General features: G+C 38.9%; 1 protein-coding gene across 3 annotated transcripts in view; it reads right to left on the bottom strand.

Moving 5' to 3' along the window:
* The window catches only part of asb18 (ankyrin repeat and SOCS box containing 18), a 43,831-nt gene extending 20,727 nt beyond the window's left edge, over positions 1-23,104 (bottom strand). The window contains exons 1-3 of one of the 3 annotated variants that reach the window (XM_062959881.1): positions 22,830-23,104; positions 12,924-13,047; positions 4,195-4,462 (exon numbers count right to left, since the gene is read on the bottom strand). In XM_062959881.1, coding sequence (XP_062815951.1) covers positions 4,195-4,462; positions 12,924-13,047; positions 22,830-23,057 — 620 coding nt within the window. In that variant the 5' untranslated portion in view covers positions 23,058-23,104. Of the gene's footprint in view, positions 1-4,194; positions 4,463-12,923; positions 13,737-22,825 lie in introns of those variants that run through there. The other 2 variants (XM_008114049.3, XM_016995429.2) reach the window with 2 other exon arrangements.
* Between the last annotated feature and the right edge of the window lie 678 nt (positions 23,105-23,782).

Below are 23,782 nucleotides of genomic sequence, written 5' to 3'. Positions count from 1 at the left end.
ATCACTGCCAGTTAATGATGCATTTTACTGTGTGTTTCCCAAACATTAATACTACAAATGCTCCAGTCTTATTAGGAAAGGTTCTGTGCAGTTCATTCATTTTCTATAATGTTTTTAACCAATTAGTATATTGCCAGGACAACACAAACAAGGATGGTATAATGATGAGTGCTTTGCTTTTATTTTAAATCTCTACTAAACTTTCTGGGTGACTTTATTAGGACATGTCTGCTATTTTCTGTTTATTTGGATACCAAGGAAGGGTGTGATTTTATTTTAAAAATAGTAAGTAAAACAAGCACAAAGATAATGTTATTGTTGTTGTATTCCTTCAAATCAATTCTGACTTATGGTGACCCTATTATGGGGGTTTCTTACCAGAATTTGTTCACAGTGGGTTTGCTGAGGCTGAGAGAGAGTGGCTCCCCCAGTTCACTCTCTAGGTTTCCATGGCCAAGCTGGGATTCGAACATTGGTCTCCCAGTGTCCTAGACCCCTTCCACATAGCTGTATAAAATCCACATTGAACTGGATTATATGGCAATGTGGAAGGGCCCATAGTTTGCCACTCAGATCACTACAGCATACTGGCTCTCACAAGGGTAATTCAACTACAGGCAGTCCTCAAGTTTCAAATATCTGACCTTCAAACGACTCCTAGTTAAGAATGGGGGTGAGACAACAGGAAGTGAGAGAACTCTACCCCTCAGAAGGGAAATTCACATATGGAAGTATTATCATGGGGAAAACGTGTCTCAGCTGAAGCTTTTATCACCAATCCTTGTTTCCACAACAAACCAATTTTTCCAAAATTCAAATATTATAGAGACAGAAAGTGAGTAGAAATCTTCTGAAAAGGGGCACAGACAGCAAAAAACCCAAAACAAAACAAAACAAAACAAAACACCACGAGGGTGTTACCCCTTCCCTATGCTATTGTTGTATCTCAGAGCAGGTACACCTCTATCCTTAACCACCACACCAGTCCAATAAAATAAGGAAGCAGTTTGTTGAAGAATATATATATTAAAAAGTAATAAAAATGGTCAAATCAGTTTAGTCTAAAGATGTGAAATAGTCCATTAACTCCAAGGTACAAAGGTAGAATACAAAATCCAAGGATAACAAATATCCAGATAAACAAGGCAGCATGAAATCTGATACACAGAACTCCAGAATAATCCTTTAGACTTGAAACCAAGAGCTTTGCTAACTTGAAACAAGATAGGGGCCTCTTAGCTAAGGAACGCAATGAGCTTCGGCAAGCTTGGGAACTCGCCCTAAGTTTATAGAAGTTTTGTCTCCTATCTCCTGGCTCATTAACCTCTGCACCTGACAACTCATCTTCAGAAATTACTTCCCTAGAGAAAGGCTGCTCTGGGCCCCCTTCAGGAAGGTCCATAATCCGATTCAATGCAGTTAATCTACATTCTGAAACTACATTATATGGCAGTGTAGATCCAGCCTAAGAGCTAACAATTTAGAGAGGCGTTTGGTGGATTTTTAATCATATGGCAAAACAATATTGAAAGTGGTCTATTCTTTGTCTTGAATGTTTTAAATTATGTTTTAAATGCATTTAATGTATTTATTTAATTTGCTTTTATCTAATTTCTGTATAAAATCATTGTTAACTACCTTGGGTCCCTTTCCAGGAGAAAGGCAGGAACAAATGGAATACACGAATAAGTCCTCTACATTGTCCATGTGATGTATATCTTCCAGTTGTATATTGACTAAAATGGCAACCAGAGCTGATGGTGCATCACTTCTGGTCTCCATTTGGCCCAATAGGTATTTTGGTGCACCGATGGACAGATGGGATCAATGGTGTTTTTTGGAAAGGGGGGGAATTGGTTCCCAGCTGCCCATTCTTGCTTTCAATGTCGCATTTCACTCCAAATGGAAATGGTGCCTGACCTATCACCTTGCCCCTGACACTCATCCCCAGAGGGGAAAGGGAAAGTGGGAATGATCACTCCTTCATCCACAAATGTGGAGGGAGCTGTAGATGTGACTACCAGTAGAAAATGAGGCCAAAGGGAATCTAGGAACTGCATCATGACTGCAGCAGGGATCTTCAGAGAAAACATTGTAATTCTATGCACAGCTTTGTACTTACTGTATGCTTTCCATGTATATCTTGTAAAGAATTTGTGTATACACAGAAAAGGGCACCCCTTCTGTCAGAATGGCCTCTAGGGCTGTCTACAATATGAGCTATGCAAAGTGAAAACACAGCTTTTCATATTTATGTGAGCTGTCGCTACAGCTGTCAGCGAATTAAAGAAATACGAGCAGTTTAATTGTATGCATGTTAATTGATGAGACCTGCAAAAATGCATGCTGCTTTCCATGAAACAACAGTGAGGATCAACTCTGAACATTGACTCTGACTTATGGCAACCCCATCAGTGACTTTTCATGGCAGGATTTGTTGCAAAGGAGTTTGCTGTTGCCTTCCTCTGAGGCTTAGAGATTGTGATATGCCGTCACCCAATAGATGAGGCAAGATTTGAACCCTGGTTTCCTGGAATTATAGCCCAAGACTCAAGCCAATACACCAAGCTGGGTCTGAAAACATTATGTGATAGATTATGTGATCATTCCAAAGGGAAGAGATAATGACATAGGTATATATCCTTGTGATCACTCTCACTTTAGAGATGGTACTCTCACATGAGAAGAAAGTGACATACCACTTCTATATAGCCTGCTGCTTTTAAAATGAGCTGATACATGAACCAGGAGGTACCTTTTAAATCAGTTTTTTATCCAATTAACCTAATCATTGCAGCCCTATCAGTTATGCACTGAAAATTTAGAAGAAGCCTTGGTGGATACTGTATACAGTAGAGTCTCACTTATCCAACACTCGCTTATCCAACGTTCTGGATTATCCAACGCATTTTTGTAGTCAATGTTTTCAATATATCATGATATTTTGGTGCGAAATTCGTAAATACAGTAATTACTATGTAGCATTACTGCGTATTGAACTACTATTTCTGTCAGATTTGTTGTATAACATGATGTTTTGGTGCTTAATTTGTAAAATCATAACCTAATTTTATGTTTAATAGGCTTCTCCTTAATCTCTCCTTATTATCCAACATATTCGCTTATCCAACGTTCTACCGGCCCGTTTATGTTGGATAAGTGAGACTCTACTGTATCAATGTTTTTTTCTTCACAGTTCTATCAACCACAGAGAGACACAACACACTATTTTTGTTCTTCTTGTGTACCATTTTTGAGTTAAGATGACTCTAAAGACTTCATTGGGTGGCTTTAGGACTCCGTTTTCATGCGCTGTGGCAACAGAATCCCAGGAAGTCCCATGAAGGCCAGCACATGACACAAGGGCACTTCCAGTGGAACTACATGGGACTCTGTTTCCACAGTGCGTGGAAATGAGGCTGTCTTCAGGAGTCAGGTGTTAAAAGCTAAAGGTAAAGGTTTCCCCTGACATTAAGTCCAGTCATGTCTGACTCTGGGGGTTGGTGCTCATCTCCATTTCTAAGCCGAAGAGCCGGCGTTGTCCGTAGACACCTCCAAGGTCATGTGGCCAGCATGACTGCATGGAGCGCCGTTACCTTCCTATTGATCTACTCACATTGGCATGTTTTCGAACTGCTAGGTTGGCAGAAGCTGGAGCAACAGCAGGCGCTCACTCCGCTCCCGGGATTTGAACCTGGGACCTTTCAGTCTGCAAGTTCAGCAGCGCAGTGCTTTAACACACTGCACCACCGGGGTTCCAGGTGTTACTTAACTCTAAATCAATTAGAACAGGGAAAGATGGAGAAAGGATGTGGGATGGCTGGCCATCCCAGAAGATGGGGAAAGACGGTAGCGAACAAAAGAGGATGGTTTCCTCTGATTTCCTTCCACCCGACTGATGAGGTCCTAAGGCTGTTCTTGAGCTTCCTTAGCAAGATATACTTGGAGGGTTTGCTGTTCTCTGAAGCTGAGAGAGTGTGACTTGCCCAAGGTCACTCGGTGGTTTTCCATGTCTGAGAATTGGATTTCAACCCTGGTCTCTACAGTCCTGTTCCAATTCTGAAGCCATTCCACTATATCAAAGTAAAATAAGACATAAAGTCAAACAAGACCACATTTTGTGCGTAGGTTTAGTTCTAAGTTTGACAGCTATTGGGAACCTGTGAAAAGACAACCGTCTTGCTGGCTCCTTACCCCAGTGTGTCCTGGCCAGTGCAGAGGTGCAAAGGGGCTTGACCCTCATCACTCAGAAGATTAGGGTTAGCCTTGTGTTCCAGCAAGAGCTCCGTGCAGTTGGTGTGCCCTTTGCCACAGGCCTCATGGAGAGCGCTTCGTCCTCCTGGGGCTGCATTGGGGTCGGCCCGCCAGAAGAGCAGGTGGCGAAGGCAAGCGGTATGTCCGTGGCTGGCTGAGATGCAGAGCGGGTTGGTTAGATCCCTCTTGTATTCCAGAGACCACAGGCCTGGGTCAGACAGACAGACAGACAGGCAGACAGGCAATCAAAGATTGGGAGGGAAGAAGAGAAAAGAAAAGCATGTATGAGAAGGAAATAAGAGCAAGTAGTTTGTGGTTAAGACTGAAGATAAAGGTTGAGTCTTCCTGATCCAAAATGCAACCAGAAGTATTTATTCTCTGATTTGATTTGGGAATACCTTTATTCACATGTCCGTGCACAATGAAATATTTTAGAGTTGCGATCAAAATTTGTGTTTTTCATATGCATCTTAAACACATAGCCTGAAGGTAATTTCATGAAATACAGTTTGTAGACACTGTACCATTGAAAAGCAAAAATGTCACTACCTCAGCCACCTGTGTGGACAATTTTTGGATTTGTGAGTCTTTTAGAGTTCTGGATAAGGGATGCTCAACCTGTACAGAGCTGTTATTAAGCTCCTGCTTTGCCCTTAATTGTTCAAATAGTTTTTTATTTTTATTTTTGTAAAATAAATCAGTACATTTATAATACAGCAGACATATAATATCTAAAACACATATTCTTTCTCCCCCGCCCCTATTAATCTGGTTATATTGACTGTAAATTCCACTCTTATATATACATTTCTATCATTCACCTCAGTGCCCCGCTCCCACTGACCCACTTGTTTTTATATTCTCTGCCCAAAATTTCATTTCCTCTTGTGGAGGTAACTTTCCATCCTCCTTTTTCAATCCTCTTTCAATAAATTTTCTCCAGACATCATCAAAATCATTTTTCCATATTCCTTTTTAATTTTTAACTTGCATGTCAACTTACTGCCAGTTTCCACAATTCCTTATACCACTTTTCCATTTGTATATTTATTTTCCTTTTCCAGTTCCTTGCTATAAGCAGTCTTGCTACTGTTAATAGGTTAGATATTGTGTCTTTTTCTTCTTTTTTCCACTGATTATTATTATATAAGGATAACAAAGCAATACTAGGACTTCTTTCTATTTTTATATTCATAATATCTCCCATCTCTAATTTCTACCCAAATTATTTACATTGCCACCGCATATGTATATATGTTCCCACTTCTTGGCATCCTCTCCAGCAGTTTTTGTTAATCTTAGCTATTTTACTGGTTAGATACCAATGTTAGATACCATTTCCATATCAATTTATAAGTTTTCTTTACCACATATTATAAGCTTTTAAAATGTCTTTGTTCCCATAATTGTTTCCACTCCATATCACCTATTTTGATCCCTAAGCCTTCTTCCCATATCTCCTTGAGGATATGGTTCTTTGTTTTTCTTCTTTTATTTTGACTATTATCTTATACATTTTACTAGTTATTCCTTTCAAATTTTCATGTTCTTCCATATCTCTTCGATTTTGTACTATTTGCTCAAATTGGATGAGTTTGCTTCCATTTCTATTATTTTGTACCCAATTCTTGAACCATTGTTCTAGTTGTATACAGTGGAACCATGATAATTTTATTTGCCTAAATTCCTCCACCATCATTTTCTTTTTCATACCAACCATTATCCAGTCACTTATTTTATCTAGGTGTTTTCCCCTTAATTTTTTATCTGTTATATTTTTTTAATTCTTTGGGAATTTTTCCCCCACTATAATTGGGGGTTATTATTGAGCCTTCTGTCATTAACTTTTTCCTGTATTTGTTCCATATTTCTAGTACGTTATTCAACATTGGGTTTCCAATTTCTCTAATTTCTTTTCTTATTACCGTATATACTTGAGTATAAGCCGACCCGAATATAAGCCGAGGCACCTAATTTTACCACAAAAAACTGGGAAAACATTGACTCCAGTATAAGGCGAGATACCAATAAAATTACATTAATTGAGGCATCAGTAGTTTAAATGTTTTTGAATCTTTACATCAAACTGTAATTTAATATATGACTGTTCAACTCTGATTAAATCATTATTTTCATCTTCTTCAATGTAAATGTGCTTATGTATCCTTTTAATAATAATAGAGTGAAAAAATAAATGTAATAATAATAATAAATGCAGTAAAATAATAAATGTAATAATAAATAGTGTAAAACAGGGGTCCCCAAACTAAAGCCCGGGGGCCGGATGCGGCCCTCCAAGGTCATTTACCCGGCCCCTGCTCTCAGTTTTAGACTTAGGCTTGCCCAAAGTCTGAAGCGACTTGAAGGCACACAACAACAACAATCCTACTTAACTTGACTATCTCATTGGGCAGAAGCAGGCCCACTTACCATTGAAATCCTGATAGGTTTATGTTGGTTAAAATTGTTTTTATTTTTAAATATTGTATTGTTCATTCATTTACTAATATTGTGCTATGGTAATAATATAATATATTGTGTATACATATAATTTTGATAATAATATTATAATGTAATACAATATAATATTTATTTATTTATTTATTTATTTATTACAGTATTTCTACCTTGCCCTTCTCACCGAGTAGGGGACTCAGGGCGGCTAATAATAATAATACAATGTAATAATATTGTATAATATAATAATATTAATTATATATTATATATTAAATGTAATATTACTAATAATAATATGGTATATTGGTATAGTACAATATAGTAATATATAATGCTAATATTGTGCTATGCTAATAATATAATATATTGTATGTACATACAACTTGTAAGCCACTCTGAGTCCCCTTCAGGGTGAGAGAGGGTTGAGTATAAATGTAGCAAATAAATAAATAAATAATTGTTGTTGGCGATTTTTTTGCACTACAAATAAGACATGTGCAGTGTGCATAGGAATTTGTTCATTTTTTTTTCCAAATGATAATTCGGCCCCTCAACAATCTGAGGGACCATGAACCGGCCCTCCACTTAAAAAGTTTGAGGACCCCTGGTGTAAAATAATAAATGTAATAATAATAATTAATAGAGTAAAATAATAAATGTAACAATACCAATAATAATAGAGAAAAATAATAAATATACCATATATACTGGAGTATAAGCCAACCTGAATATAAGCCCACCAGGACTCTCACCCGAGTATAAGTCGAGGAGGTTTTTTTCAGTTCTAAAAAAGGGCTGAAAAACTAGGTTTATACTCAAGTATATACAGTAAATCTTTTTTAAAAATTCAATTTTTCCTCCATTTCCTCTTAATCCAGTTTTAACCATTCTAAATCCTCCTTATTTATCACTCCCTCTATAACCAATCGTAACCTATTTGCTTCATAATATTTTTTTATATTGGGAAGTGCTAGTCCTCCTACTTTTGGGATCTATTCCATACTTGTTTATTTAATCTGTTTCTTTTACTACCATTACAATATTTATTTATCATTTGGCATTTATTCAACCCATCCTCTGAAATTTGCAGTGGTAGCATTTTGAATATAAAATTTATCTTTGGGAGAATTTTCGTTTTAACTAATGCTATCCTTCCAAATCAAGATAAATGTTTGTTTTCATATTAAGTTAATTTTTTAAAACTACTTCTCTTAATGCTACTACATTAACCTCTTTAATTTCTTTTAAGTGCTTGGTTATAATTACTCCCAAATATTTTAATTTAGTCTTAATTTTTATTACCATATTGCCCTGTTTTATAAAAAAATCCCTCATTTTTTTGTATAGTTAAATAACATCATTTCTGATTTATTCCAATTTACTTGTAAGCCCGTTGTTTTACCAAATATGTCCAAATGACTCCTTTTATTGTCTATTTTACTAACCATGTTTTGATAGTTAACAATGTGTTAATTGTTCATATATTTTAACATGAGCAGGATACAGCCATTGCACATTGCCCAGTAGTAATATGCCCAGTTGCCTTCTGCATATGGAAGGCAACTTACACCAGCATATGACACTCATCTGTGTCCCACTCTTGCACTCTCCAAGATTCATTAAAACCTTTGGTGGAAGAGGGGGAGGGGGCTCATGGCTGAAGCAGTGGATAGTGCTATTAGTTTCCCTCTACGTACATACTATGCTTCTGTATTGGCTCCATCAGCAAATAGACCTGGATGGGAAGTTCTGCTTGAAAGCAACTCCTTGCAGTACAGTCTAAATCAGTGGTTCCCAACCTTTTTTTTGACCAGGGACCACTTTGACCAGAGACCACTCTCCAACATTAGTACCAAAGGGGTTACAAATCAGTTTTTGGTCAACTTTAGATTTGGTTTGGTTATTTGAGGTGCTGATTCAGAAAATTGGATAGACCACATCAGCTCTAGTTTCTGATACAGAACATATGCCATCCAATAGACGCCATCTGCTTGCCCAGAGAAAACTATGAGGTCTATCCAATGCAATTTTCTGAATCAGTACCCCAAATAGCCCCAGGAACAGGCCTAAAAAGAAAAACACCAAGGCGCCCCAGCTTCCAGGTGCCACATGGAAGACCTTGGTTCAGGAGGAGGGAGGAAGAGGAGAAGCAGCAGGAGAAGGTTTGTTGTTGCACTTTTCATAGGTAGTCACCCTCTCTGCTCCTGACATCTCTGTTGCCTCGAAATTATAAAAGGGTTTCGCAAGACCAGACACTCTAGTTGCAACTGTGTATTCACAGTGAGACCGTGAACCATATTTTAGTTATTGGAGACCACTAGTGGACCACGGACCACAGGTTAGGAACCATTGATCTAAAGGGTGCAGATCCCAAGTGCACCTGCAGCTGCTCTTAAGGAGAATTTCCTGTTTTGTCCTTTCTGCTCAGCACAATCCAAGCCCTATAGCAATCCTGGCAAAGTTGAGATGTTGGGATGCTGAATGTTTGTCCGAGCAGGAATCAAATATTGTGTTGAGAAAAGGGGAGTTTGGCAAAAGATGCCCCATTTCATACTGGGACTCTTCTATGTTTTGTAACCTAAAAGAAGCATTGATCCCCTCTACTCTTTATGGACCTCCTCACATGGGATTTTTTTCCCTGTCGTAGAATGCTTTCAACACTGAGCCAGTATGGAACCTGTCAGAGCCCATCATATAACATAGGGCTGCTTTTTGCAGGGCTCTGTGCCAGCTCCATGTTGAAAGCATGCTGGGAGGAAGAATTCAGTATACGGGTGACTGCCTGTGTTCTGATTGGTGGGGAAGGGGGTGATGAAGGTGATGCGGGGCGCAGAGCGATGGTTTTCTCTATTGCCCCACAAATTCCTCCACTGTCACCCAGCTTGAGGGCCTCAATGTGATGAGGTTCTATGTCATGGCCACTCTTCTAGTCTTTCTAAATACATGGGAAAGAAAATGATGGTGCTTCTTTTATTTATTTATTTATCTGTGACATTTCTATACCGCCTTTCTTCGAATACCCTAGGTGGTTTACAGCAGCAATTTCACACAAATATAAAAATAGCCTTCAAATAAAAGTCCATCAAATAAATCCCCCACCATCCTAACGGACATACATTTATCATTAAATAATAAACCAATAAACTTCCCAAGGAACAAAAATAATAGAAATAGTTAAAATGATTAAAATGCAGTTCCAAGCTCCTGTTGACATTAGTTAAAAGCTGTTTCATGCAGGAAGGTTTTGAGGTTCTTCCTAAAGGACAGAAATGTGGGAGCTGCCCTTATCGATACTGGCAAAGCGTTCCAGAGTTTAGTTCTTTTATGCTGTCCCGGGATAGAAGAACCTCCTCAGAGAAGGAATGGCTCATTTTTTAAAATAAGGTACAGTACTTACATTGACTCATAGATAGGTTGACTCAAGTTTTAGGGATATTTTTTGTTATTAAAATTTGTAGATTTATATATGAGTATATACAACATTTCAGGCATATAGGATGAATCTGTAATGATGAGCAGGAAAAATAAATGCAGTGGAGCCAAGAGTCCAAATTTGTCTTGGTTTACTCATCCAACAATGTCTACAGCAGGGGAAAGTTTCAGTCAAGCAAAACGATTGATACTAGCTCTCAGTGCTTCATGTTACAGAAAAGGATCACTGGCACCCCATATTCAACCACTTTAAAGTGTTATTTACTTCAGCATGTGCTGCCAAGTGTTGAATATACACACTGAACTTCCCTGCTTAGAAAACCTTTTGGTGATTTGAACAACTCTACAAGGTTCTCAACCTGTATGACTAAGAATGGATATGAAAGTAGGCAAAACAAATAATTTTTAAACAGTTTGCAGTGAATACACATCAGCTTTCACATGGCAGGCAGAGGTACCTTCGTGTAATGAAAGGCAATTCCATATTATGCCTGTAACAAGCTACAAACTTAACATCTCCCCAGAACCAGTACTGAGAATCTTAAAAAAAGATTTAGTGATCTTGTAATTGCTGTCCCCCATCTAATGCTGATGTATCAGCTATTGAGTTTGCCATACAAAGGAAGGCTGAAACTAAGACAAGTCAAATCCACATTCTGGGTTTTAGGAGTGCTAACTTCCACAAATGAAAGAAATACTGAGCGGCAGTCCATGGATGCCAATACTAAAAGACAAGGGAGTTAAGGATGAATGGGAGTTTTTCAAAGTGAAATACTCAAGGCACAATTGCAAACAGTGTCAACAAAGAGAAAAAAATAATACAAGTGCAAAGAAGCTAGAATGGATGTCCAAAGAACTTCTAACTGGGCTAAGACTCAAAAGAGACATGCAGAAGAAGTGGAAAAGGGGAGAAATCACCAAAGAAGAATTCAAATGAATAACCAATTCCTGTAGGGAAAAAGTTCTCAAGGCTAAAGTGCAAAAGGAGCTCAGGCTTGCTAGGGACATTAAAAACAATAAAATAGGCTTCTTTGCTTATGTTGGTAGGAAAAGGAAGAACAAGGAGGCGATAAGGCCTCTACAAGGAGAAGATGGGATAATGATGACAGGGGATAGAGACAAGGCAGAACTACTTAATGCCTTCTTTGCCTCAGTCTTCTCACAAAAAGAAAGCCAATATGGAATGGACAAAGAATTAGGGGAAATCCAACCCCAAATAGGGAAACAAGTTGTTCAGGAATACTTGACCACTCTAAACGAGTTCAAGTCCCCAGAGTCAGATCAACTACATCCAAGAGTATTGAAGGAACTAGCAAAAGTCATTTTGGAACTACTGGCAATCATATTTGAGAGTTCTTGGAGAATGGGACAAATCCCAGCAAATTGGAGGAGGGCAAATGTGGTCCCTATCTTCAAGAAAGGAAAAAAGGACAACCTGAACGATTACTGTCCAGGCAAGATTCTAGAAAAGATCGTTAAGGAAGTGGTCTGCAAACACTTAGAAACAAATGCGGCCATCGCTAATAGTCAACATGGATTTATCAAAATAGAGTTACAGACTTGGTAGATGCAGAGAATGCTGTGGATGTAGCATATCTTGCTTTCAGGAAGGCCTTCAACAAAGTCTCACATGACCTTCTTGCAAGCAAACTAGTCAAATGTGGGCTAGGCAATGCTACTATTGGGTGGATCTGTAATTGGTTAAGTGACTGAACCCAAGGGATGCTCACCAATGGTTTCTCTTTATCCTGGAAGAAGTGACGAGTGGAGTGCCGCAGGCTTTGGTCCTGGGCCCAGTACTGTCCAACATCTTTATTAGTGACTTGGATAAAGGTTTAGAGGTCCAAGTGTACAGCAGCATCTGCTCAGCACACGTCAGCAGGCAGGGTTCACATACAAATCAAAGCATGGGAGTCTTCTCAGTCTGAAAATGTATTGCTGCCCTTCATAGACAATCCCCACTAGTGTTGAACAACAAATATTGCTTGTCATTTATATTTGCAGCATCTTACACACCAGATTGTACCACGATATAGGCCTCTACATTTTCCCTCTGAGTCTGCAGCAAAGGAAAGCAGAGAGCTGAGTCTGACCAGAAAGCAATAAGCTGAGTTAATGCAGCTGGTGCTGACTACCCTAATGCCAAGGCAACAGAGATGGACTGCTGAGGGTAATGTTAGAACATTACCAACTCCATTGGCAGTTTCTCGAGATATGTTGCTTAATGTTGCCAGAAGGGGCAGGCTTTCAAGATCTGGGCGGGAAACAAGAAGCGGTCCTCTCCTTGAAGGCCTCATTTACTAGAGGTCATACTAAAGAGGACCTCCTGATGCTCAGTTGAAAGCTGGCAGCTAACCACAAAGGAGAGGAATACTAGTGACTGCTGGATACCTTTTGAGTCTCAAACCAAGATCCCCAAATTCTGAATGCTGAACACAACTAGTCAAGTCCTTCCCCCATTGAACTGTCATGGCTTCTTCCTTGATCTGTTTCCACTGGCCTGCCCAGCACAAGCATGTACAGAGAAGTTGCAATACTTTTCAATTGAGATAGTGTTAACTGTTTATCCATCATACAAAACATGATCCAACATATATGAAAGAGCAGAGTAAGTGAATAAGAGTCAGGGAACTAACGGGATGGCAAGAGAAGGACAAAACTTGCACACAGAAATTAAAAAAAAAGACAGGGTGCAATGGGAGGCGGGGAACCCACTACCCTTAATTTGTATTAGCAAATACCTGTTTAAGATTGAAAGTGGTCCTTGGAATCTAGAGTACCTGACAGTCCATAAGCAGCTTGGCTTTTCACTTGCCATTCCAGTTCATTTTTATTGATCTCAAAGACTATATTGACATCTTCATAGTACTGATCGATAAGCGCTTTGAGCTTCTTCAGGTCTCCCTTGACCAGAGCTTCATAGTATTTTTCCACAGGGGCATGAGGCTTCCCAGAGAACTTGGATCCCTCTTGTTCAAAGATCTGCAACTTCTCTACTGCAAGTCCGGGCAGCTGTTCCATTGCGCTGACCTGGAGTTTCCGTTAATCCCAAATTGTATTCTGAGGATTGGTGGGGGCTTTATAGCTAGAGTTATTTTGACTTCCCTGTTTGTACTGTCCAATTATGTTCTAGTTAGGGCTCTTGACACTGCTTATTTTAAATCTAGTAATAATAGTTACTTGATACGATTCAAGTCACATGGGCTTCTGGCTACAATAACAAGCAATTTACTACTACCTGATTATATGCCTGTGTGTATATTTGTATCTAACAGAGCTGAACATTCATAAGGCTATTGTGTGCTGGAATTCCGTTGTGAAACTATTTCAGCTCCCAATCCTAGTTTGGCAAGGAAACCTACTCATGGTGTTTTGCTATATTGGTCTATCAAGCCCCAGGTAACATGGCAAAATGTATGTGATAGTTTGCGTGCTTTTGAGTCCTCTTCTTCTTCAAACATTTGAAGACTGTTTATCCTCACGCTTTTTAGAGCTAGATTCCTTTTCATGAACTCCCTATAAAAATCAGTGGTATGATGTGTTGCTTTATCCTGTCCATACACTCTGCTATCCAATTTGTATTTTTCCATTGCATTCCCAAATCAAAGCATGTTAAGCTGAGCTAATCTTCTAGGACCTTTTAATGCTGTAGAGACTGTGATTCCTAGTGATTAGGAAACTATGCAGTAAAATCCATCTATGCTTAAATTAACGGACAACCTTTATTGTGGTAGTGCTGCCTTGACTAAAAATTGCCCCTGGAAACAGGCTCTCTGCCCGAACTGACTGGCTGAAGGGCACACAGGGGACAAGTCGAAAATAGAGGTGGCATACCGCTTACATTCCATGCCTATGGTTCAGAAACAAACTATTTGCACTCAAGTGGTATCTGATTTTGCAACCAGTTTATTACCAGAGCCTAACTTTTGTCTAATTAAAAGCCTTCAACACGTCCCATTAATAAATGTAGCTATATAATTATTATTATTATTATTATTATTATTATTATTATTATTATTATTAATAATAATAATAATAATTGTGTGGTTTTCTGGCATTGTATATTTCTGCTGCTTCTGTGACTGTTTATTTGTATTTTGATTCCGAAGCCCACTTGTCGATGGATGTCCAGAATCAGCAGCATCCACCGCGGTCCTTTTTATCCTGGACGACGACCGAGCCAGTATAGACTTCATTTTGGTTTGTTTCTCCATAATGCTAATGGGTTAGGTGCTCTTAGTTCTGCTCCTCAGCTGTGGGACTTCCGAATCCTCAGCTGCTGTAAGAAAATTGCACAGACAGACTACAAACAGAGGCACAACTACATGGCCCAAATGATTCATTGGAACTTATGCCTCAAGTACCACCTTCCAGCAGCAAAGAACTGGTGGGATCACAAACGTGCAAAAGTATTGGAAAATGAACATGCAAAGATACTGTGGGACTTCCGAATCCAGACTAACAAAGTTCTGGAACACAACACACCAGACATCACAGTTGTGGAAAAGAAAAAGGTTTGGATCATTGATGTTCCCATCCCAGGTAACAGTCGCATTGACGAAAAACAACAGGAAAAACTCAGCCGCTATCGGGACCTCAAGATTGAACTTCAAAGACTCTGGCAGAAACCAGTACAGGTGGTCCCGTTGGTGATGGGCACACTGGGTGCCGTGCCAAAAGATCTCAGCCGGCATTTGGAAACAATAGGCATTGACAAAATTACGATCTGCCAACTGCAAAAGGCCACCCTGCTGGGATCTGCGCGCATCATCCGAAAATACATCACACAGTCCTAGACACTTGGGAAGTGTTCGACTTGTGATTTTGTGATATGAAATCCAGCATATCTATCTTGTTTGCTGTGTCATAATAAAAAATAATAATAATAATAATAATAATAATAATAATGTAAAAAAAGTTAGGAATATCTTTGATTGAGTCTTGGTTAGGAAATTCTCCAGTGCTGGGAAAAGAAGAGGGACAGTGTTTTCCAGATAATCTTCCATCGAAAATTATATTTTTTGTTGCACATTACTTCTACAGCATCCTGATATTTTTCATAGGACTTCAGTGAATTCTGATGTGCTACTTTTGTGAATTGTTTAGCATGCCTCATTTAGGTGAAAAAGGAATAAAAAATATACATGATCAATAACTAATTCCAGTCACAGACATACAAGTTAAATATCCCTTATTTGGAATTTCAAAATCAAAAATAGTTTATATGGTTGACTGAGATAGTGACACCTTTGCTTTCTGATAGTTCAATGTACCTAAATGTTGTTTCATGCACACAATTATTAGAAATATTGTGTATAAAATCACTACAGGCTAGACTGGATGGTTGTACTGGATAGCCTTTGTGATCTCTTCCAATTCCATAGATGATTCTATAATTCCATGATATATGAACTATACAAGAATCCTGTCTCCAAGTTCTCTTACTATTTATTTAATTAAAACATTTATATTCCGCCCTTCTCTCTCCGAAGGGGACTCAAGGCAGAGCACAACATATATATGGCAAACATTCAATGCTGGAACATAAAATAAGCTATAAATACACAAAAAGTAAAATCAGTTATCTCCACTTTAAAATCAATTATATAAAACCATCTCAGATCAGCCATACGGAATTCAGTTAGCAGGGTGACTGTTATTGGAGTGTCCCAAAGGCTTGGTCCCACAGCCAGGTCTTTAGCATCTTTCTGAAGGACTGGAGAGAGAGGGCTGATCTAATCTCACCAGGGAGGGAGTTCCATAGCCAAAGAGCAGTCATGGAGAAGGCCCTGTCTCTCGTCCCCGCCAATCGCGCCTGTGATGGTGGTGGGACCAAGAGCAGGGCCTCCCCGGTGATTCATAGAGGGGAGATGCGTTTGGATAGGGAAACTGGGCTGGGTCCATTTAGGGCTTTATACGCCAAAGCCAGCACTTTGAATTGCGTTTGGGAGTGAATTGGCAACCAGTAGAGCTGATACAACATGGGAGTTGTGTGCTCGCTGTATGCCGCCCCAGTAACCTGGCTGCCTCTTGTTGGACTATTTGAAGCTTCTGAACAGTCTTCAAAGGCAACTCCATGTAGAGTGCGTTGCAGTAGTCTATCCTTGATGTAACGAGAGCATGGACCACCATGGCCAAATCTGACTATGTATGTGTATCCAAGTAGAGATATTCCAAATTCTAAGAAATTCTGAAATCCAAAACCACAAATGGTCCTGATAATTTCAAATGAAGGATACTCAATCTGTATGTATACATCTATATATGCAGAGCATTCACCCCTACTGACTCACTGGCTCAGTTTAACAACAACTTTTGTGCGTGTTGTCTTTTTTTTTGCAACTTTGACACACCAAAAAGATGGAAGAGGAAAAAAAATGAGGAGAGATGTAACACATATATTGGACATTTAGAGAATGAAAATCCAATATACTGACCCGTGAGCTAGCAATACAAAGCTATGTGGATAGATGGTAATGGCCCAGCAGGAGTACCATAGAGCCCAGAAAAAACCTTCCTATAGCATATTTGCTGTATGTAAAGCTGGATGAGATGTGAGGAGAGGAGATGGTGGCAAGTATTTAAATACTGGAGATATTTTAGTCAACAGCATCAACAAAAGGTTTCCTACTTAGTTCTGGTATGTCATATTCACCCAGATTCCTTTTGCCTTTCCTCCCTAATCAGTAGACCCCAAACATGCCCACTTGTTTCTTCTCAATCCTGCTTTTGCCCTGTGGCATCACAAGGACTAGCTAATAGGTTTCAGGCTTTATCCAGAGAATCTCAATCAATGGGATACATCTATGCTGGTCGTTTTAATTACTCACACAGAATTTAGCCTTCTTTGAATCAGACTTTAATATCTGTGAAATGGAAGGATGACGGAAAGATGAAGGAATTAGATAAGATCAGGATATATAATTGAATACTAAGGTATTTCCAGTTTCTATATATGGCTATGAAAACTGGACAGTGAAGAAAGCTAATAGGAAGAAATGCAATGCATCTGAAATGTGGTGCTGGAGAAGAGTTCAGCAGATACAGTGGGCTGGTAAAAATACAGATAAGTAAGCATAAGAGCAATTTAAGCCTAAATTCTCCTTAGAAGGTGGGATAACTAAACTGAATATCATACTTTGGACATATTGTGAGAAGAGATGACTCACTGGAGGCTCCTTCTTTGGAGGCTTTTAAGCAGAGGCTGGATGGCCATCTGTTGAGGGTTCTTTGAATGTGATTTTCCTGCTTCTGGGCAGGGGGTTGGACTGGATGGCCCATGAGGTCTCTTCCAACTCTATGATTCTATAGAAAAGACAACATCTCTGATACAAATCTAGTTATTGTCCAATTCTGGCACCTAGTTGCTTGAATGCTCTTCCCAAAAGAAGCCTGTGAAGCCCTTGTCACCATGATCTCTTCTCGCCACGCTTGTACGTACAGACCCACATCTACACAATGCACTGCAACGTTCTGCTGTTTCACAACACTTTTAAATATTGCCTTAAGTGTTTCTTCCTTTGGAGTTGATTCTCTCTTTCTCTCCATCACATTCCTGCTTTTAAAAGCAATGAACAGACGAGCACATCTCCCTTGTGGGCAGCATGCTGAGAAGTGGTTGCTGGACTGGGCGGCTACTAGAAGGAAAAATGTCTTTTTTTATTGTCTAGATCAGACTTTGGTAGAGCTTCTTCACCTTATTTCTGCCACATTCCACCCCCCGGCTGCTCCAATCAATTTGGATGATGTAATTTGCCTGATAAAATTATGTGTACTAATTATGCAAATGAGGCAGACTAAATTAGCATGCCCAGTCTGCATAATTTCTCATTGAAGCATAGAGGCATGCAGGGAGGGAGGGGGCAATCAAAGGTCACCTTTCTTGATGGCTCGACCAGCTAAGAAACTGTTTCTGTTCACTAGCTTTTTTTAGAGAGTCTGCTCTGCTCACTGGATCTAATGTGTCAGATCGGGATTGGGCCCTCTCAGTTTTTGCATCTGTTGCAGTCATTCATCATGGCAGTTATTATTTCCTGTCCTAAGCATTCACTTTTGTTTCCAGCTCCAGTTGGAAGGAATCAATCAGAATGTGGAAGAAGAATAGTGTCCTTTGCTAGACAACAGCATGTGCTTAAATGTGGAAGATTTTATTTTTATTTTATTTTTATTTGGAATGATAACAATACTTCTGGGCACTGGAAGCACTGTTACTAGTTGACACCCACTGATACTTTTTTTTCTTAGCATTAGCAACCTTTGTATACTTATGTTGTCTGATTGCTAACTTGCATGTTTGCAAATTTTCTGTTTGCTTTGTCACACTTGCTCCCTCATCACGCTAATGTGTGACCATTTTCTTTCATCCTTTTGTTCCTTGATTGTACCATGCATTTGATCATGAAAAAAGTAAAACTAACTTTGTATCTTTTTGAAAGAAGAATAAGCTTGCATCTTCCCCACCTGGTTAAATTCTATATACCGTATATACTTGAGTATAAGCTGACCCGAATAGAAGCTGAGGCACCTAATTTTACCACAAAAAACCTGGGAAAACATTAACTCCAGTATAAGCCGAGGGTGGTAAATTTCAGAAATAAAAATAGATACCAATAAAATTACATTAATTGAGGCATCCGTAAGTTAAATGTTTTTGAATATTTACATAAAGCTCACATTTAAGAATAGACTGTCCAACTCTGATCAAATCATTATTCTCATATTCTGCTTATGTATCCTTTTTAATAATAATAGAGTAAAATAATACATGTAATAATAATAATAATAAGAAATACAGGATAATAATACATGTAATAAAAACAGTAAAATAATAAATGCAATAATAATAATAAGATCAGAGTGAAATATAAATGTATTAATAATAATAAAAATAGAGTAAAATAAATGTAATAGTAGCAACAATAATAGAGAAAAATAATAAATGTAATAATAATAATAAATACAAGAAAATAATACATGCAATAATAAATAGAGTAAAATAATACATGCAATAATAATAATAATATCAGAGTGAAATAATATATGTATTATTAATAATAAAATAGAGTAAAATCAATGTAATAGTAGCAACACCAATAAAGAAAAATAATAAATGTAATAATACCAATAATAATAGAGAAAAATAATAAATGTACCATATATTCTCGAGTATAAGCTGACCCAAATATAAGCCAACCAGGACCCACACTTGAGTATAAGCCGAGGGGGGCTTTTTCAGTCTTAAAAAAAGGGCTGAAAAACTAGGCTTATACTTGAGTATATACAGTATGTGTGTGAGCATAGAACTGGTCATTGTTCAGCTTCTGTCTTGCAAAGTCATTACTCTGTGAGATCCAGTATTATTTCTCCTACTTCCCAGCATTTTTGCCATTTGCACAGAATGAAATCAGTTGCTATATATATATATATATATAGGTAAGGGAGAGGGAGATGTAATATTTTAACAGTGAAAACAGATACAGTAGAGTCTCACTTATCCAACATTCGCTTATCCAACATTCTGGATTATCCAACACATTTTTGTAGTCAATGTTTTCAATATATTGTGATTTTTGAGTGCTAAATTCATAAATACAGTAATTACTACGTAGCATTACTGTGTATTGAACTACTTTTTCTGTCAAATTTGTTGTATAACAGGAATGTTTTGGCGCTTAATTTGTAAAATCATAACCTAATTTGATGTGTAATAGGCTTTTCCTTAACCCCTGCTTATTATCCAACATATTTGCTTATCCAACGTTCTGCCGGCCCGTTTATGTTGGATAAGTGAGACTCTACTGTATAACAATTTGAACATGCATTTATTGTCCCTTAAACACATTCCAGAATGACAAACCAGTTCCTTTAAGCACCTTTGAATGGTTTGTCTGTTTTTACTGTAGTGGTAACCAACATGCTTTGGGGACACATTTGTCACAGCATTTGTTCTCAAGAAATATTCAAACATGCTTCTTAATATGACACAAGAGACTATACATTCCACTGATATCCAAACCTCTCTTTTATCAGTAGAAAGAGAAGCTCCAGTTTTAGCCTTCAACTCCCAGAAATCCTAACAGCTAGTAAACTGGCTGAGATTTCTGGGAGTTGTAGTCCAAAACACCTGGGGACCCACAGGTTGAGAAACAATGGCCTAGACACTTGGTGTTTCTGCTCAACTCATTGCATATGAAACTCACAGACAAGAGAACTTTTCAGTCCAGCAGGCATCCCCCCCCCAAGTGTGATGAGAAGTTGCTGCTAACTGTGAGAGAAATAAGGTTGAACACTGTGAAAGCCATCATCTGCATGGTTATCAGCCTCCTCCCAGTAGTAGACTCAAATCAAGGCAAATCTTCATGAGAACCACCACTCCTCTTAACGTTCCTCCAGCAACAGCAAGGGTGTCCCTCTGGGCAGCTAAACCTGGCAATCCCAACTGGATGGCTCCCCATGAGGGTCTACCTCCAGGGGCAAACCTAGAATGGGCAACTTGGAAGTCCCTGAACAGACTCAGAAGCGGAGTGGGCAGATCAAAAAACAACCTGGCAAGATGGCACTACCTGAAGGAATCCACCTTGTGTGACTGTGGAGCAGAACAAACAACTCTGCATCTGTATGCTTGCCCACAATGTCTTGCCTCATGTAAAAAGGAAGAATTGTTTAAAGCTACAGACAATGTGGTTGCTGTTGCCTGCTTTTGGTCTAAAACTATTTAGCTGCTTGTGATCCCTTAATTTTATTAGTTTTAAACTTATTTATTATGCAGTGCTTTTGACACAAAATAATAATAAGTCCAGTTTCAACTGCTTTGAATCTCCTTTTTGGAGAGAAAAAGTGGGGTATAAGGTAAAGGTTTTCCCCTGACGTTAAATCCAGTCGTGACCAACTCTGGGGGTTGGTGCTCATCTCCATTTCTAAGCCGAAGAGCCAGCGCTGTCCATAGACACCTCCAAGGCCATGTGGCTGGCATGACTGCATGGAACGCCGTTACCTTCCCGCCGGAGCGGTACCTATTGATCTACTCACATTTGCATGTTTTTGAACTGCTAGGTTGGCAGGAGCTGGGGCTAACAGCAGGCACTCATTCCGCTCCCGGGATTTGAACCTGGTACCTTTCAGTCCGCAAGTTCAGCAGCTCAATGCTTTAACATACTTTGCCACCAGGGGCAAAGTGGGGTATAAATAAACATAAATATCATCATCATCATCATCATCATCATCATCATCATCATCGACCTGCATTTTATGAAAGTCATTGAAAGTGCACATGCAAATGATGCTGGATTCATTGTGAACAGAAGCTATAGTTCAAGGAAATGATTTCTTTCAAATCAAATTATCTTTCTGTATTCCTTTGCTATTTATTACGCTATTTATTTATTGTGTCAGAAGCGAACTGAGGGTACAAGCTGTAATGTATTTGAAAACATTAAGTTAAACACACACAACAACAACAACAACAACAACAACAACAACAACAACAACAACAACAACATGGCATTATTCTAAATGCCCTTTGACCAGCTAGCCTCTTGGAGTTATGCTTATGGCATAAACCAATGAATCTCCCATATCCAATTCACTGTTTCTTTACAAAGAATAAATATAAAATTATGTAACACGATTTTTGTTCGTGAGTTATAAATATAATTTCCTAATTGGTTCTATCATAAAAACATGGAAAAACTTTGTTTTAGCAGGACATCCTGCAGCACATTTAGCTATAGTTTTCAATGAATATCTCATAGAATCCCAACTAATTCAACATAGTTTATGACAGCCACAAAAATGAAGTTTCTGGAGTATAACAACTACTTTCAAAGTAGATACCACACAATTAAATTGGAATAACATGTTCAAATGAGGAACAGAAAAATTTTCAAATTTTGTTACGTAGTGTAATACAAAGCACTCATTCAAGGGCAGGGGTGCAGCCACAAGAATTCATAAGACCAGGTGTCTAGTCAGGGTGGGGACAGAGATAGGTCATACTGTTAAAAAGAGGGGAAGACAAAAGGAAAAGATGTTTAGAGAGAACCTTCATTTCTATAAACAATATTCAGCCATTGCTGGCTTGGATTTCCAACACACACAAAAATGACAAAATAAAATGCCCAAACAAAACCATCTTGGCAATACCCTCATGTGAACACCAAAAATCTATGGATGTTCTCACTATATATGGCAAAATCAAGTTTTGCTTTTTAGAATTTTTTGGAATATTTTCAGGCCATAGATGGTTAAATACGTGGGTGGAGGATCCATGGATATAGAGGGCTAAGTATACATTTATACTAAAACATAGCTGCTAATAAATGGTTGTTGTATGTTTTCTGGGCTGTATGGCCATGTTCTAGAATAATTCTAGAACATGGCCATACAGCTCGGAAAACATACAACAACCCTGTGATCCCGGCCATGAAAGCCTTCGACAACACATTGCTAATAAATGCTTCTGCCTCCCTACTATCTTCAACCATGCATTACACTCTTCCTTATAGAAATCTACTACACCCACATAATTTAATGTTTGTCAGAACTTCAGAATAAAGCATGCAGTCCTGCATCTGACAAAGTGTCAAAGGCATGTTTAAATGGCTGAATTATTGGTGGAGCTCTAGATTCAAGCAGTGGCAATCCCCAAAACGGAATGGTGAGTTTCCACCAATAATCCTGGTACCTACTAACACCAGAGGGTGCAATTGAGCTGCTGGGTCCTTCATCCAGTCGTCATTCGCGAGTTCTATGGTGGCGTCAACATGTTTTACTTCAGTGCAGAGTAAATCCATCACAGTCTTTTCATCCTCCACTTCTAGGGCATTCTTTAATTTGGTAACAAAATCTGAGTTGACCGGATGATCTGGGATACAGTCAAAACCGGACTTCCTGAGCACTTTGCGGTTGGGAACCATTTTATTTTCAGGCCGAATACACAGTCAGCTGGCTGTAAATGAGAAGTGTTGCTTGGTTTGGCTAAAAATAGCTCAAGCTACTCTTTCACCCCTGGGATTATAAGCGGAGAGGGGAATGTGGAGGGAGCCACTGAGAAGCATCAGAATGCAGTTTGTGGACTCATGGAGTTAGAAGAGACCCCAAGGGTCATCCAGCCCAGCCCCCTGCCACGTAGGAGCACACAACCAAAGCATTCCCAACAGACAGCCATACTGGGTGTTGGTCTAAGACTATTGTGACAATGGTTGCTGATGAGTTACGTGGGTGAAATTTCTTAGGTGATGGGATTTCCTGATCCATCCAAATGCGACAATGGGAAGCTGGGTTGTGGGAATGAGCTTTCAGATGGAATTTATTATGTCTCTGAGTTGACATTCTAATCTATTATGCTCAGGTACGTGTGAAAAAGATCTTGGAGTCCTCATGGACAACAAGTTAAACATGAGCCTACAATGTGATGTGGCGGTGAAAAAGGCCAATGGGATTCTGGCCGGCATAAATAGGGGTATAGAGTCTAGATCCAGGTAAGTCATGCTGCCCCTCTATTCTGCCTTGGTCAGGCCACACCTGGAATATTGTGTCCAATTCTGGGCACCACAGTTGAAGGGAGATGTTGACAAGCTGGAAAGCGTCCAGAGGAGGGTGACTAAAACGATCAAGGGTCTGGAGAACAAACCCTATGAGG

Source organism: Anolis carolinensis, chromosome 1, assembly GCF_035594765.1.
Source record: "Anolis carolinensis isolate JA03-04 chromosome 1, rAnoCar3.1.pri, whole genome shotgun sequence".
Lineage (NCBI taxonomy): Eukaryota > Metazoa > Chordata > Lepidosauria > Squamata > Dactyloidae > Anolis > Anolis carolinensis.
The sequence above is the reverse complement of the archived record's forward strand: the minus strand, read 5'-3'. Positions and strand labels throughout refer to the sequence as shown.